The 18,455-nt window shown below is 35.3% G+C and overlaps 1 protein-coding gene across 1 annotated transcript in view; it reads right to left on the bottom strand.

Moving 5' to 3' along the window:
* Positions 1-17,156, bottom strand: part of LOC116864732 (IQCJ-SCHIP1 readthrough transcript protein) — a 721,490-nt gene extending 704,334 nt beyond the window's left edge. The window contains exon 1 of the mRNA XM_032852613.1: positions 17,022-17,156. Coding sequence (XP_032708504.1) covers positions 17,022-17,030 — 9 coding nt within the window. The 5' untranslated portion in view covers positions 17,031-17,156. The remainder of the gene's footprint in view (positions 1-17,021) is intronic.
* Between the last annotated feature and the right edge of the window lie 1,299 nt (positions 17,157-18,455).

The raw sequence follows: 18,455 nt of genomic DNA, 5'->3' as shown, positions 1-18,455 counted from the left end.
ACAAAAATAGAGACGTACAGACCAGTATCTTTAACAAATATAAATGTAAATATCCTCAAATAAAATATTAGCAAGCTGAATCCAACAATACATTAAAAAATTATTTAGCATGATCAAGTGATATTTATTCCTGGGATGCAAGGATGGTTCCATATTCACACATTAACTAATGTGATACATCACATCAATAAGAGAAAGAATAAAAACCATATGATCATTTCAATAGGTAAAGAAAACACATTTGACAAAATACAACATCCATTCATGATTAAAAAAAAAAATCCCCAGCAAAGTTTACAGGGAACATTCCTCAACATAATAAAGGCTATATATGAAAAAAACCCATATTCGATGGTGAAAAACTGAGAGCTTTTCCCCCAGATCAGGAACAAGACTAGGAGGTCCATTCGCACAACTTTTATTCAACATGGTACTAAAAGTCCTAGCCACAACAATCAGGTAAGAAAAAAGAAATAAAATGCATACAAATTGGTGAGGAAGAAGTGAGATTTTATCACTTTTTGTATAGGGCATGATACCAAATATAGAAAACCCTAAAGACTCCACCAAAAAACAACTGGAACTGATAAATGAATTCACAAAGAGTGCAGAACATAAAATAAGTATATAAATCCACTGCACTTCTCTACACTAAGAATGAGGTAGCAGAAAGAGAAATTAAGAAAATTTCTGACAATTGCTCCAAAAATAATAAAATATCTAGGAATATACTTAACCAAGAAGGTGAAAGACCTATACTCTAAAAGCTATAAAACACTGATGAAACGAACTGATGACACAAACTAGTGGAAAAGTGTTCCAGCTCATAGATTGGGAGAATAAATACTGTTAAAATGTCTTACACTACCCAAAGCAATCTAAAGATTTAATGCAATCCCAATCAAAATACCATCATTTTTCATAGAACTCAAACAAACAACGCTAAAATTTGTATGGAATCACAAAAGACCCCAAATAGACAAATTTTGAAAAAGAATAACACTTGAGGTATAAAAATCCCAGATTTTAAGATATACTACAAAGGTACAGTAATTAAAACAGTATGGTACTGGCACAGAAACAGACACAGAGATCAGTAGAACAGAATAGAAAGTCCACATATAAACCCACAATTACATAGTCAATTAATCTTCAACAAAGAAGGCAAGAATATGTAATGGGAAAAAGTCTCTTCAACAAAGAGTGTTGAGAAAATTGGACAGCTATATGAAAAGAATAAAACTAGACCACTTTCTTTTACCATACAAAAAAATAAACTCAAAACGGATTAAGGACCTAAATGTGTGAGACCTGAAACCCTAAAAATCCTAGAAGAGACCACAGTTAGTAATTTATGTAATATCAGTCATAGTAACATTTTTGTAGATGTCTCCTGAGGCAAAAGGGAAACAAAAGCAAAAATAAACTATTGGAAATATATCAAAATAAAAGGCTCCTGCACAGCAAAGGGAACAATAAAACTAAAAGACAACCTACTAAATAGAAGGTATCTGTAAATGACACATCTGATAAAGAGTTAGTATCCAAAATATATAAAGAACTTATATGACTCAACACTAAAAAACCCCAAATAATCCAATTAACAAGTGGGCATAAGACATGACCAGACATTTCTACAAAGAAGACATCCAGATGGCAAACGGTTACATGAAAAAATGCTCAACCTCACTGATCATCAGGGAAATGCAAATCAAAGCCCCAATGAGATATCATCTCACACCTGTAAAAATGGCAAAAATAACACAAGAAACAGCAAGTGCTGGAGAGGACTGGAGAAAAAGAACCCTCATGCACTGTTGGTGGAAATGCAAACTGGTACAGCCACTATGGAAAACAGTATGGAGGTTCCTCAAATATTAAAAACATAACTATCATGTGATCCAGTTATTACACTACTGGGTATTTACCCAAACAATACAAAAACACTTATCAGAAAGGATATATGCACCTCTATGTTTATTGCATCATTACTTACAATAGCCAAATTATGGAAGCAGCCCAACTGTCCACTGTTAGATGAATGGATAAAGAAGATGTGATATACAGAATACAATGGTATTCTACTCGTTCATAAGACATAATGAAATCTTGCCATTTGCAGCAACATAGATGGACATAGAGAGTATCATGCTAAGCAAAATAGGTCGGTCAGAGAAAGACAAATACCATATGATTTCACTCTTGTGGGCAATTGAAGAAATAAAACATCCAAAAAAAAAAAAGGAGAGAGAGAGAGAGAAAAGTCAAAAAACAAACTCTTAATTATAGTGAACAAACATGGTGACAAGAGCAGAGGTGGATGGGACAGGGTGGTGAAATAGTCGAAAGGAATTAGTGGTACACCTATCTTGATGACCACCCAGTAATGTAGAGAATTGCTGAATCCCTTTATTGTACACCTGAAACTAATATAACACTGTATGTTAACTATATTTTTAAAAATGATACCAGCCACTTGTCTTATAAAATGGATTCTGGATTTGTCACATTATTCTATGATTACATACTGATTTAACATTTTTATCAAGAGTACTATATAGGTGATACTGTATTCTTCTTACACATGAAGAAAGAGTTAACGTCAGCTGGTCCCACTTTCAGCAATGCTAATTTGTGTAAGGTGGTGTCTTCTGAATCTCTTCACTATAAAAGCACATTTCCACCTTGGTAATAATTTAAGTCATATGAGGGGTGATATGTTAAGATTCTGAAAATGCCCTGAATCCTCAAATGACTTTCACATCCACTGATAATCTACTTTATCAGAAATTTAGAAGAGTTGTCTAATTCTATCATTTCTTTTGCACTGATTAGCTGGCATTTTATGAAGAACAGGTTTCCTCACTCTTTCATCCTTTTTCTTTTTAGCATCACTGTTAACCAATGGACATCTGAAAATTTTATTTAATGTTGTAACCTTCTAATGTTATTATTATTTTGATGTTCAAATGGTCCTGAAATTTGCCAAAGGGAGCTCCTTCATGTCATCATGTGTGTGTGTATGTGTGTGTGTGTGTGTGTGTGTTTAATGACACTTTGAGGTTTTCAAAATTCCTTTGTTTCTTTTTTCCAGCTTTATTGGAATATAATTGGCAAACAAAAGTATAACATATTTTGCTCATTTGATATATGCATATATTGTGAAATGATTCCCACAATCAAGTAATCAAGTTAACATACCCATCACCTCACACATTTACTTTTTTGTGTGAGAATGTTAACATCTTCTCTCGGCAAATTTCAAACATACAATACAGTATTATTAATTATAGAAACCATGTTGTCCATTAGCTCCTCAGAACTTATTCATCATGTAACTAATAATGTGTGCCCTTTGATTAATCTCCTTCCATTTTACCTCCCCCCTGCCACATCCCCGGTCCCTGGCAACCACCATTCTGTTCTTCATTTCTATGTTTGTATATAAGTGATACCATATTGTATTTGTCCTGTGTCTAGTTTACTATATCCTATTGGCTCATCCATATTGTCATAAATGGAAGAATTTCTTTCTTTTTAAAGACTGAATAATATTCCATTGTGTGTGTGTGTGTGTGTGTGTGTGTGTGTGCGCGCGCACACACACATTTCCTTTATCCATTCATCAATCAATAGTCACTTAGGTTGTTTCTGTATCTTGACTACTATGAATAATCCTGATTGAAACATAGAAGGCACAGGTAACTCTTTGAGAGAACAATTTTGTTCCCTTTAGACACAAACCTAATAGTGGGATTGCCAGATCATATAGTTCTATTTTATATTTTTTTAAAGAACTTGCATACTGTTTTTCATAAAGACTGTACCAATTTACATTCTTACCAACAGTATACAAAGGTCCCCTGTTCCATATACCCTCATCTATGTTTATCTCTTGTCTTTTTGATAATAGACATTGAAACAGGCATGAAGTAATATCTCACTGTGGCTTTGATTTGCATTTCCCTGGTTATTAGTGATGTTGAGCAATTTCTCATCTACCTATTGGCCATTTGTAGGTCTTCTTCGGAAAAACTTCTAGTCAGGTCCTTTGCCCATTTTTCAGTTGAGTTATTTGGTATTTTTGCCATGGAGTTGTATGAGTTCTATATATACAATAGAATAAAGTAGAAAGGAATAAAATAATGATATTATTATATAATATAGTTTTATATGAATATTAACCCTTTGTTGGCTATTGGTTTCCAAATATTTCCTCCCAATACACAAATTGCCTTTTCATTTTGTTGTTTCTTTTGTTGTGCTGATTTAATTTGATGTAGTCCCATGTGCTTATTTTTGCTTTTTTGACTTTGTTTTTGGTGTCAATGTCAAATCCAAAAAAAACATTGCCAAGACCAATGTCAAGGAGCTTTTTACTGTTTTCTTCTAGGAGTTTCATACGTTTAAGTCTTACATTTATGTCTTTAATCCACTTTAAATAGATTTTCATGTATACTGTAAGATAGGGGTTCAATTTCATTCTTTTGCATATAGATATCTAGTTTTCCCAATACCACTTATGGAAGAGATTACCCTTTCCCCATTGTGAATTCTTGGTATCTTTGTCAAAAATTAATTGATCTTAAATGCCTGGGTTTATTTCTGAGCTCTCTATTCTATTGAACTGATCTATATGTCTGTTTTTACACCAAAATCATACAGTTTTCATTACTATAACTTTGTAATATGGTTTGAAATCAGGAGGAGAACTGCCTTGATTTCTGGCACTACAGACTCACCTATATTTCTCTGCTCTACACCTATAATGACCCATTTATCCTAGGGGTATTTTTTTTTAAGCAATGTTATTGTAGCAAAAACTGAAAAACTGATGAACTAGAAAAACAAATGTGCTGAAGTACTCAGAAATACACACACACATACAAAATCAAATTAGGGTTACTGTGTGTAAACATTAATCATTAATATAATTTTGAAAAGTTCCTCAATTGGTTCTTTTCAGTATACTGCAGGGATTTAGTTTGTTGTTTTTTGTTTTTAGCTATATCTTCAGGAATTAAGATACAAATCAATACGTGAAATCAGTACTCAAGAAACTAAAAGCTAGATGGGTGAAGGGTATTAAAGAGCGCTTCTGTTTTGATGAAATCTGGGTGTTGTATGTAAGTGATAAATCACTGAATTCTACTTCAGAAACCAATACTGCACTGTATGTTAACTAAGTAAAATTTAAATGAAAAAAAAAAAAAAAGACATTCCTTTCTCCTAAAAGCTTGTGAGGCTTTTTTATGTTATGCCCACATGAAACCAGACAACTGATCAATTTGACTGATTCTTTCCAGTTGGCCAGTTTAATAAAAAGAAAATGTAGGAAGTCTAAGACTAAGTCAGACAAATGGGTTTATATTGGACTCAGCTCTGCTTCTTCAAGGGAGGGGCCCTGACTATCTCAGATCTTGTAGAAAGGAAGGCCACTGCAGGCCGTCTGTAAGCCCTGGACAGCTCCAGAATCATCTCATTTCATCCACTTGCACATTGGTGTCCTCATACCTGACATGTACTTCATCTCATTCCTTTCTTCCTAATTCTTCCATTATGATACAACCACTGCATGCTTCCCAGTTTTCAGTGTGGGCCAAGTCTCCTGATCACTTCTCTTACTTCCCTCCCTTGGCCCTTGGCCCACTGACTCTAGTAAGAAACTCAGTAGCAGCCCCACCCACAAGCTCTGTGGACCACATGCTTAAAGAACCAACCTGCTTATCTACCAACCTCGTGCACACAGAGTCTCCATTCCCCCTTGGTAATACACTGAAAGACAGTATTAGAATAAAATCTCATTAAAGCTCAGGACACAAAACTGGGTGAAATGAAGCTACCATCTTTGTCACTTTCATGAGTTTCTCTTTTCCTGCCAAGACTGGCAATGACTGCTTTTACCAAGGGCTCTTCTCTACTGCTGGAGGCAGTGTAACGTCTGAGGTCACACAGACTAGTTCCTCTTGTTACCAGCTCTGTGAACCTGGCAAAGTTACTTAACACTTTTAAACCTTAATTTCCTCATCTGGAATTGGATATATTAATAGTAGGTATATTATGGGTCCAAAGGAGTGCTCAGTATCTGGCACTTAGTAATTCATCAATTATATGAGCTCCTATTATTATTATTATGATTATTATGGCTTTATTCTCACTCCCAGGGAATTTCACCAAAGACATCCCTACCACTTTCATGCAAACAACTTCCAGATTTATTAACTCCCTTCATCCCTAACATGGTCTTTAAACTCAAGCACTGTCCTAGAAGGATCCTATGAGGCTTCTTTAGCTCCCCAAACTCAACATTTCCAAACAAATCTTCTCTAGTACACTCAATTTTTTCCTCACAATATTTTTCACTTTTTATTTTAGGACAATTATGGGTTTGCATGCAGTTGTTAGAGATGATACATGAAGATCTTATATACCCTTTACCTAGTTCTTTGCTAGAGAAATGTGATAGAAATTGGAAGGTTTTGATAGATAGACTATACTGAAAGAATGACATGCTCATTTGCAGATGGTAGTAAAACTCCAGAAAAGCAACAATAAACATTTCTCCCGTTGAAGAACCTCACAGCATACACACAATTAAGAAAAAAAAAAAAAATCCCCAAATCTCCCCCAAAGAGTGTTGGTAGCATTTTCAGTTGCTTCCTCCTGCCACCTGGCCCTGGTTTCAGGGTTCGCTCTTTCCAGCTCTGAGCCTATATTTGATTGGCCTAAGCCATTCTCCATGCCAGTGTTTGGTTTAGGAAGGGGCCCATGACACAGCTCTGAGACATGAGGCACAAGAGAGAATCTACTGGGCAGTTTGTCTTGCCCTTAAAAAAAAAACAAGGGCAGGAGAAGGAGCCATCTCATTTTTCTGTCTCTGAACATCGTTTTATAAAGATGTATTCAGAGCTCCCGAAATCACCACGCAACTATAAAAGGCAAATATGAGCCAGCACTGAACACAGCAGAGCAGTAAGATGGAAAGAACGTAGGCCCCTAATGAAATCACTAAGCCTCTGAAAATACCCAAAACCCCTCTGTCTCAGGATATCTTGTTAAGCAAGATCGTGGGTGTTCTGTTTGGTGCCTACAAGAGTATCCCAAATAAAACAGCAATTATAAGTGGATCCAGTCTCCAAGCCTGCCTGACATGCTGATTTTTAAGAGAGAACCTATAGTTCAGTTGGTTAACAGTGTGTTCATACTTAAAATGAATATTCTAGAAGAGAAACAGTCAGCTCTGCTGTATAACTGGTAAGAAAGAGCAGTATAAAAAGCACAAGCTCCAGAAGCAGGGAACCCAGGTTCAAATCCCACCTTTGCAGCTCACTAGCTGTGTGGCCTTAAGCAAGACAATTTATTTAAGTTGTTCATTATGCCCATGGTAATACCTCCCTCATAGGTTTATAGAGAGTATTAAATGCAATCATGTAATAATAAAGGGCCCAAATAAATGTTAGTTTCTTTTCCCCTAATTAAACCTTTGCCAAAATGAAACACTAACTCAGTTTATTAGACCATTAATTCAGACACTTTCTTTCCAGCAGGAGTTACTCTGACAGCAGAGTTGGTGTCATCAAGAGTAATTTCTACTGAAAAGGTTCCAATCTTAACATTTCCACTGTGAAACCTAGTGTGGTGCAGAAAGGATCAGGCAGGTTTACTTTCAACTCCAGAGAAAATTGATGTGACGATAACCACAGTGGAAGGGTTTATATGTCCTTGATTGTTTTATTCTCACACCTTAAAAAGGTATGTGAGTGGAATTAATGGGCTGCAGTGGAAATGTGCTTGTAGCAACTTTTCCTCCAACTTATTTCCAAATTTCGTTACATTTCATCAAAAGCTAATCACATTATACTGATATCATTACCAAACTCCCCAGAAAAATCAACACACTATTTTATGGATATGTTGTGTTTGAAGTATGAAAACAAAAATAGAAATTAGCATTAAAAAATACACTTTATTCTTGACATAGCAATACAGGCTATTATAAAAGTATTCACCTTTTATAATAAATGAATACAAGTTTTGTTTACTTAAATAGTCAATGATCTAGTTATACTTGTGCACTAATAATAATTAGGATAAAATTGGTAAAATTCACCTGGAAGACAATTTGACACCAAAATCTTTAAAAATACCTTTATACTTTGACCTAGAAATTCCACTACTAGGAATTTATTTTAAAGAAAGAATCAAGGATGTGTACAATGATTTTTTTCAAGAAAAATTTTTCTTGCAGGAAGAAAACAACCTAAACATTCAACATTAGATGATTAGTTAATCTTCTTTGGATGGAAATGCCCATCCAAAGGAATACTACACAATCATTACAATGAAGTTCTAGAAAAGCATTTATTGGCATGGAAAGGTGTGCATGATATATTGCTAGGATTTCAAAGGCCATAAACTATTTACAGACTGCTTTACAGTTTTGTTTTTTAAAATATATTTATTTATAAAAGTATCAAAAATGCATACCAGAATAAATGCAAATGATGTTTCTTTCTAAGAATTTTTATTTCTTCTGTTTGATTCTATGCATTTTATTCAGTATGCAAAAATTAATTTTATAGTAAAGAAAATTAAGTTTTAAAAAGCTCAAGAGAATTAGTAAGTTTACTTTGAAGCTAAATAGCAAATAAATCCCCTCACTATTCATTACATGGATTCTGAGCTCTGGTTTCTCAGATTTCCCCCAAAATCTGATTTAAGAAGTTAAAATTTAAGAGACTTACCTACCTCATCTTACTGTTGATCACAAACTGGAAAACTGCTGAGTTCTATTTCTGGCTGGAGGTGGTCTCTTAAGTCAAAGATTCCCATGCTCCTGCAATGAGGCACAGTGAAGTTTTAAACACTACCTGTTTAGATAGCTCTTTATGGTTCCAGGGTAGCTTTCTCTAAAAAGAAAGAAACTGGCTGGTGTCAACCCTGGAATGCTGCTCTTGGATGTCATCTCCAAGTGCACAAAAGCTCTGGTCTCTACTGGAGTCATGCCTATTGTATCCACCTGGACTCTTATTTATTTATAATATTAATAATTATTATGGTAGTTGGTGTTTATTGACCCTTGCTCTAATGTTCCATACATTCTATCAAGCACTGTTCATACATTATTTTGTTTAAACTCTTAAAAGCATCCCAGGAAGATTAATGCTATCCTTATTCCCATTTTAAAGATGAGAAAACAATTTGCCCAAGATTACATAGCTAGTAAGGAGTAGAGTCAAAATGGGAACCTGGATCTACCTCAATTTTATTAGATGTCCCTTAGCCATTTAAATGAGTGTGTTTATAATTAATATTAGAGAGAAAGTTCAATTGGTCATGACTGGGTCTTCTTAAACCAGAATAAAAATGATTTCAAGAAAATATTAGATCAATAATACAACCAAAGAAATGACTCTGCTACACAGCCATGACCTTGTCTACCAGTGGCAAGGACAGCCAAGACATAACCAGGATAACCAAGAGCCCCTGTGAGTTCAGCTCCACAATGACTTGCTTAAGCTTGTCACTTAACCTCTCTAAACCTCAGGTCCTTATGTGGAAAATGAGCTTTATTATACTTCTCTTAAATACCTCATTTGTGAGTATCAAATGAGACAATGTATGTGTAAGCACTTTTAAAAGCACAAAGGGCAAAAATCTTGATTAACCTCTCCCTGAAAATTACTTCTGCCCTCAAAACCCAAAAGCAATGTAACTTTTATATTGCATTTTGCAAAAGACTGAGTGACTGAAGGGCTTTAGAAATACAAAGAAACAATGTTGGGGGGAAAAAAATCCCATGTGTAATGTTTTCCCATGTTTAGCATTCAATTAAGTAAGTCCTGAGGAAAAGTCACTGAATAGATGTGACCTTCTCCCATCTGAGGCTGTTTGACTTAATGTTTCCTCCCCAAGTGCATGAACTTTTGAACAACAGGAATTTTTGCCACAGGACTTAAGACTCTCCTGTGACTTGATGTCAGGAAATCTCCTTAGTCATTTTGGTTTCTGCTCCCTGGGAGCAAAGTGGAGGCTTTGGCTCTGAGTTGCTACACATTCTGTTTTAACTTAGGATAACATTTGGCTCAATAATTCAAAAATATTACACCAAGGCTTAAGATTATACTTGCATGATGGAATAATCTTTTAAAAAACTAGTATCTGGGGAATAGGGGAAATGAAGGGATTTTTCTTGACCATTTTTTAAATTGTAAGAGCAATACATGTCCATGTTAAACAATTCAAATAGCACATGTACAGTGGAGGGTAAAAGTGCCCACTCAATGCACATTTCCACTTCTCCTTAATAAACACTACTGACAGTTTCTCGTATATATTTGGAGAGTTTTTCTATGCTTAAATAAACAAATGGATATAAATATATCTTTTTTTTTTTTTAAGATTTTACTTATTTACTTGACAGACAGATATCACAAGTAGGCAGAGAGGCAGGCAGAGAGAGAGGAGGGGAAGCAGGCTCCCCGCGGAGCAGAAAGCCCGACGACACAGGGCTGAAAGCCCTGCGACACAGGGCTCGATCCCAGGATCCTAGGATCATGACCTGAGCCGAAGGCAGAAGCTTTAACCCACTGAGCCACCCAGGTACCCCTAAATATATCTATTTTTTAACAAAAACAGTATCACTTATTCTATACAGACTGCTCTAAAAAAATGGGTTTTTTTCCTCCTAAAAGTACACTTGTATAGTTTCTCATATCCACCGCTATAGATCTAACAGTTTTAAAATCTCCTCTGCAGTATTCTATTGCATGGCTCTACCACAAATTATTTAAATATTTTTTTCTGTCTATATATTTAGTTGTTAATATATTTCTAACATCACAAATAAGTTTGCAAGCAACAATTTCACCACATCTTTACTCAATTATGTATTTTACTTAGAAGTAAAATTGATAGGTCACAAGAGATGTGCATTTAAAATGGTGTCATTCATCATCACTAGCCATCAGGGAGATTCAAATTAAAACCACATTGAGATACCACCTTACACCACTTAGAATGGCCAAAATTAACAAGACAGGAAACAACATGTGTTGGAGGGGATGTGGAGAAAGGGGAACCCTCTTACACTGTTGGTAGGAATGCAAATTGGTGCAGCCACTTTGGAGAACAGTGTGGAGATTCCTCAAGAAATTAAAAATAGAGCTTCCCTAAGACCCTGCCATTGCACTCCTGGGTATTTACCCCAAAGATACAGATGTAGTGAAAAGAAGGGCCATCTGTACCCCAATGTTTATAGCAGCAATGGCCACGGTCGCCAAACTGTGGAAAGAACCTAGATGCCCTTCAACGGACGAATGGATAAGGAAGATGTGGTCCATATACACTATGGAGTATTATGCCTCCATCAGAAAGAATGAATACCCAACTTTTGTAGCAACATGGATGGGACTGGAAGAGATTATGCTGAGTGAAATAAGTCAAGCAGAGAGAGTCAATTATCATATGGTTTCACTTATTTGTGGAGCATAACAAATAGCATGGAGGACAAGGGGAGATGGAGGGGAGAAGGGAGTTGAGGGAAATTGGAAGGGGAGGTGAACAATGAGAGACTATGGACTCTGAAAAACAACCTGAGGGTTTTGAAGGGGTGGGGGGTGGGAGGTTGGGGGAACCAGGTGGTGGGTATTGGGGAGGGCACGTATTGCATGGAGCACTGGGTGTGGTGCAAAAACAATGAATACTGTTATGCTGAAAAGAAATAAAAAATAAATAAATAAAATAAAATGGTGTCAGATATACTAACAGCATTTTTCACAGAACTCGAACAAACAATCCTAAACTTTATATGGAATCAAAAAAGACCCCAAATAGCCAAAGCAATATTGAAAAAGAAAAACAAAACTGGAATTATCACAATCACAGATTTCAAGATATACTACAAAACTAGAGTAATCAAACAGTATGATACTGGCACAGAAACAGACGCAGAGATCAGTAGAACAGAATAGAAAATCCACATTTAAACAATTACACAGTCAATCTTCGACAAAGGAGGCAAGAATATGCAATAGAAAAAAGTCTCTTCAACAAATGGTGCTTGGAAAACTGGAGAGTAACATGCAAAAGAATAAAACTGGACCTCTTTCTTTCACCATATACAAAAATAAACTCAAAATGGACTAAGGACCTGAATGTGAAACCTGAAATCATAAAAATGCTACAAGAGAGCACATGCATCGATCATAGCAACATTTTTCCAGATATGTCACTTATATGTGGAATTTAGGAAATTAAACAAATGAAAGGAAAAAAAGAGAAATATTGAAAAGATTCTTAACTATGGAGAACAAACTGATGGCTGCCAGAGGGGATTTGGGTGGGGGATGGGTGAAATAGATAAAAGGATTAAGAATGCATTTATCTTGAGCACTGATTAATATACAGAATTGTCAAATTACTATATTATACACCTAAAACTGTACATGTAACACTGTATTTTTAACTATACTAGAATTAAAATAAAAATACTAAAATAGTGATAGATATTCCAAACTTCCATTTAAAGGTTGTTGTACCAATTTAATCTTTCCTTACAACTGGTACGCAAGAGCCTAACTTTCACCAACAATAGTATAGACTGTACAAGAATCTGTTACACTGAGGTATATATAATATCAATGATTCGGTGGACACTGGATACCAAGAAACTGTAAATTCTTGCCTTTAAGTATACTGTGAATTATCAGTCTTCTCATTCTGAAAAGAAACAAGATTGCAGTGAACCCAGCCTCATCAAGAGGGGCTTAACACTTAACATGCTTACCCTGTGCCAGGCACTATTTCTAGTGCTTTACTTGCATTAAGTCACATGTTCCCCCCCGCCAATCCTAAATGGAAGGTACTTTCATCATTCCCATTTTACATTCGAGAAAACTAAGCACAAAGAAGTTAAGTAAATTTCTCAACATCACACAGGTGATAAGTAACAGAGTTCAGATTTGAACCTAAGAAGCTTGAGTCCAGAGTCAAGTGCTTTTACCAATGACGCATCTATCCGACTCTGCACTTAATGATGTGCCAAACATATTTATTAAATGCCTGTTCAATGCATGGACCATCTTATCCTCACAACAATGTGAGTACTATCCCTATTTCTCAGAGATATTAAAGCGGCTTGCCAAAGTGACAGAGGGAGAATTAGTATGCAGGCATGCTAATTCTGAAGTTTCTATTTATTCTACTGCACCATACTTCTTTAGAGAAGCTAGTTGTCATAATATCCATTTTACAGTTAGGGAAATCAAGTCTTCAGAATGAGGTGTATAAGGAGGCTAGTTGTCCCTGTCAACAAACAGAGCTTACGAGGGGCTGTATCATACCTAATTCTTCCTTTATCAGAGTTATATAAAGTTTGAGTGTTTATGTAAAGGTGTGTAAAGAATGAAAAAGATATAAGAAAATATGATGTGCAAATAGGATTTCACAACTGATTAAAGGAAGGAGGTGAGGACGAGAGTAATCAGAGGGGACTTAACACAAGTTTGAATTGGGTAACAGGAGGCTGATGTATAGGAATCAGAAAGGTTCAAAGTCTGGGCTCCAGAGTCTGGGTTCAAATCTCAGCTCAGGCACTTCTGACTTTGTATAACCTTAAATAAGTTATAGAATTCTCAGTACCTCAGTTTCTTCATTTGTAGTATGAGGATTTTAATAGTACGTGAGGACTATACAAGATAATGCATTGAAAGTATTTAGCACTGTGCCTGGCCCATAGTAAATATTCATGAAAGGTTATGTTATTGAATAGACATTGAAATGCTATTTATAGAGGTTATTGATTATGATAAAATAGAAGAAATGCCCACTTTCACAAAATCTTCCACAGGATATGATAGAGCTAATGATGATTAATTTAATCTTCAAATTATTCTACCTTCAAATATCTCAAACTCAACCCTGTGATTTTTTTTTCAATTTCACTTCCTATCACTCCCAATATGGTGCCTCTTCTCTATGCAACGTTATCACCTTGTTGTCTCCTGCTAACATCTTTCCTTTCACTTCACCCCAAATCCCTATTCCTCCCATTTCCATCAGTTCCTGGTAATAATGTCCTCCAAACTCACCTTCTCCAGAGCTTCCTTGACCAGCCTGCCTGCTTTAACCACCCCAGCTGTGATCATTCCATTCTATGGGCAAACCCTAGAATAGTATCATTTTGAAACTAAGAACAAATTATATATATATATATATATATATATATATATATATACTCGTTTGTTTATATATATACACACACATACACACACACACACACACACACACACAAACATACCATGCAGATAGATATATGTATATCTATATCTATATGGTTCTCAAGCTATGTTGAAGGTGTGTGTGCCTCCATAAATAATTGTTAATGATGAAATAGGAATAGCATCTCCTGTCTAAAGAGACAGATAAGAACCCTCCTGCTCCACTCACTCTTTTGCCCAAGGATAGAAGATGGCTTGGCAAAGCTATGCTCAATAAATGCTTACTTTAAGAATGAATGTTTTCAGTTATAGGTGCATGGTCAGTCTATAAATTATATTTCTAAATCCTCTTTCTATATGTCAGCCTTAAGAAATGAAATATTTCATAAAACAATCTCAGTCATATAATGGGGAAACTAATGTATAGAGGAAGTGTTCTACAATCATTTCAGGTATTATAGATAATACAAATGTGTTTTATACAATAAAGGCCTGGTCTACCATACATCTAAAAGGCAGTAGGAAATCATAATTAGAAACAGAAACAAGACATTTTTCCTTTCACTATTTAGTATATGCAATATTCCCTACAAAATGGCACTGAATGTTTTCCTGCTGCTACATGGTGCCATATAGGCTCAGAAAAATAAGACCTCTTTTTATGCCTATGAAACTGACTTCAGATAAAATAACCAACTTCAAAGGTTGGTTGAATGCAAGGAATGTTTTTACACAGCCCAATATTTGTATATATCCATTAATGCATATTGCAATACATATTTAAAAAGTGCTACTAAATCTCCAACCATCCTCTACATTCATTTTGAAACCCTCATCAAGATATTCACATTCAAAGACAAGGTTCCTACATCAAATAGGTCACAATCTTAGGTGCATTTAAATATTGGAAATGAATGGTACCTAAAATAAAAATCCTTTATATACAGAGCAATACATGAGTATAACATTAATAGCCCACACAGGTTTTTAATGGCTCCTAATATATTATGCCCTTTCAAGGAACCATTCATACATATTGAAATGCATTTTTACTATGCTACTTGGAGTAATTACAAATTGGACAAGGTTGACAAAAATCAGCCTTAAAAGTTAGGTAATTTTCTTAAAATATACACAATATTCTGTAAGTTCACAGCTCTCTAAGTGATAAAATATTAGATCCTGAATGCTAAAAAGTAAAAGTAGCTTTCAAAATGATTTTTAAGACTATACATTTTTATTGTTACAATTCAGTGAACTATTTTACCTAAAGTTTACAGTCATCTCCAACTCAAAGCCAATAAAAAATCAATTGTTTGTTTTATAATCAATATCACAAAGTAAAAGCAATTAATAGCCAGTGTAAAATAACCTATTTACTGCCTCATTTTAAATGTAGTGAGGAACTTAACAAGAATGCGTTAATATTATCCTAGTCTGTTCCACTTAACAAGTTTACATTTAAGATGTTTCCATTTTCAAATATCAAACCCACTGTACATCTAGAAAACCTACTTGGGAAAATCTATTATTATTTAATTTCTCAAAAAACTCCACTTCAACCTACTTTTCTTTGAATTCTGAGTTGCTACATTATTCTCATCTTTACAACAATAATTATTGATCTCTCAGGAGCAAGAACATCATGTAAAGTGAAAGAATTACTATAATATGAAGATAAGAAAGTGAATAATAATCAAGTTGTATATCTTAAACATAGAGCACATTATAGTCATAATTGGCTTACCACCAGTTAGAAATATACATACACATTTTTCAAAATAAGTCTTTTAAATAAAGTAATACAAACATCTTTCTAGCCTAAAGATCTGAAATAACAATTAAGTCTGAACCTTAAATCATTCATCTCTATAACTAGAAGAGCAAGTCCCAAGGATGTAAATCTCACCCAATGAGACAAGGGATGCTGAATGTATTATTAATTGCTAAGTAATTTCTTAATTTTAGAATCTACCACCCAACACTGGCAAATAAATAATGTGATTTATGAGCCCAGACTCTCATGGTGCTTTACTAGAGTTCAATAAACACATGCATATCCTAAACGTACAGTGTAATTGTGATTTCTACAAGCCAGGAAACATAGCAGGACTCGCAATAGCAAATCTACCCCATCTACTTATTATTCAAGCAGTAGTATTTAGAATACCTAAAATGCCTGCTGAACACTGCAGCTCAACGTCCCCCTGGGGTTACTTCTAAGCAGAACCACATCTCTTCTCCTCAGTGATTAGTGAGTTTTAAGAAGGCAGGTAACATGGGGTAGAAATTCTTATGCAGCAGGAAGATAACTCTTCTCGCCAAATTTTCAAAAACCAACACCCTCACACCCCAAATACACACACACACACACACACACACACACACACACACACACAATCACCTTTTTTCTTTTTTTTAAGAAAGAAAGGAGGGTTTTTCAAATAGGTACCTAAAACATGTCATTTGCAAGGGGATGAAAAATGTATTTTTCCTCTACTTGCTGCTGTGTAAGATATTTACAGATCTGATTAGAAAACCTGTATGTACATGAAAAGTAGTGCTTTCAGGGAGATTTCTTTAGTGAAATCTGCCTGTGCATAATGTTATGCAAACATGCTTACATTAACAAGGACACACACACGCACACCTAGACCAATAATTAAGCTTACACTGTTCTACAAGCCCCCTTTGACATCTTTTAGCATGCATGTTATTCAGAAGACAGATTTTTTAAAAAATAATAAGCAGCTGCATATAATGCATGCCAAAGTGGCATGTTTAGAGAAGCAAATACATTACCAGACGCATTTTGAAGTTTCTGGAACACCTGCAGGTAAAAGGAGACTGTGAATCGGTAGCTGGCACACGGTATTCCTCAGAATCACAGAGCTCGGTGTGACTGTGGGGGAATGTAAGGCGAGTGTGAGGCTGGAAACCTTTGAGTTGAGCTCACTCTAAGCATCAGAAAGCCTCAAAGAGGGGAAAGAAAAAGGCAGCCCACAGACAGCTAGATGAGAAACTTCTGGCACCTCTCCAGCTCAGGAATGAATTCTCTGTAATTTGGAGACGTATAGTGATGGAAATGAAGAGAAACTTGGATTTACGGGTAAATTTGCTCAGCCATGCAGAAATGGGCAGGTAACAGTCTCTCAGCTCATTTTAAAACAGTCATTCAAGAACAAGACTGAATCAAAAAATTAACGGGCATCCTTTTTTGAAAAAATAAAAAGGCTACTCCAGCCAGTTTCCCAAGATGCCTTTACAAACTTCAAATGGATCATTCCATCAGCTATTTGTTGCACATTTTATTAATCCCAGTGCAGAGGTAAACTGGAAAATCTAATTCTTTTTATGTAGAAAACTGGATTTACTGCTTCTTTTTATAATGCACTTTAGTCATATAAATACACAGATTTACTTACAGAGTTCTCGTTTCTTGTGTAAAACCACTACTGTTTGGTCCAGATAAAATGTTAAAAGGCTTATTTGCAGCTTTTCAAGGAAGTAAAGAAAGAATGTTTTAATACTCAGAAGGTAAGCTGAGTACAGATATTTAAATGTTGAATTTGAAGCAAAGAGAGTATAAAGGAAGAGCCCTGAGCCATTAAGTGGTACATAAGAGATATGGTACATGAGCATTGAGCAGGCAGGTAGCTCAAGTCTATAAATATATACATAATTAAAGATAGGAAGAAAAGAGCTTTGGCAAATTAACTTCTTAGAGACAATAGCTGTGATTTTGTTTAGGCTTACAAATAAGTCAATAATGTCTGGGGAACACATGTGGACCTCACCTCATCTGAAAAATTCCACAGCTCACGAATAGAGAGTAAGGTTGGAAGCATCACACACTGGCAATCTATATTCAAATGTAATGAGGAGAAGGACGATATTACCATGAAGAATGTTGTCATATTACATTGTGCCTATGTGGCTTAACTACTCATCCAACCTTGCAAATAGCCATTTGCTTGGACTGACTAGCAAATGTGCTATCGATGGGAGGGTAGAGGTGGGAGGCAGATTTTATTTGTTTTACTACACACGCACCTTTGGGAGTCTCAAGGATAAAATGCATGGGATGAATATAGGAGTGATTCTCTTTTCAAGGCCACATTTATGTATAATAAATTCAAAGTGGAATTAATAATGACCAATTAAGCTATTTATTATTTTAACTCTTGAGGTCAAGGGCAAAACAGTGTTTATGTTTATTGATAGAAGGTCGATGGC

The sequence above is a fragment of the Lontra canadensis genome, unplaced genomic scaffold (assembly GCF_010015895.1).
Source record: "Lontra canadensis isolate GAN:19392208 unplaced genomic scaffold, GSC_riverotter_1.0 scaffold6, whole genome shotgun sequence".
Taxonomy (NCBI): domain Eukaryota; kingdom Metazoa; phylum Chordata; class Mammalia; order Carnivora; family Mustelidae; genus Lontra; species Lontra canadensis.
Note: the sequence above shows the minus strand (reverse complement) of the source record. Positions and strands in the feature narration are given on the sequence as shown.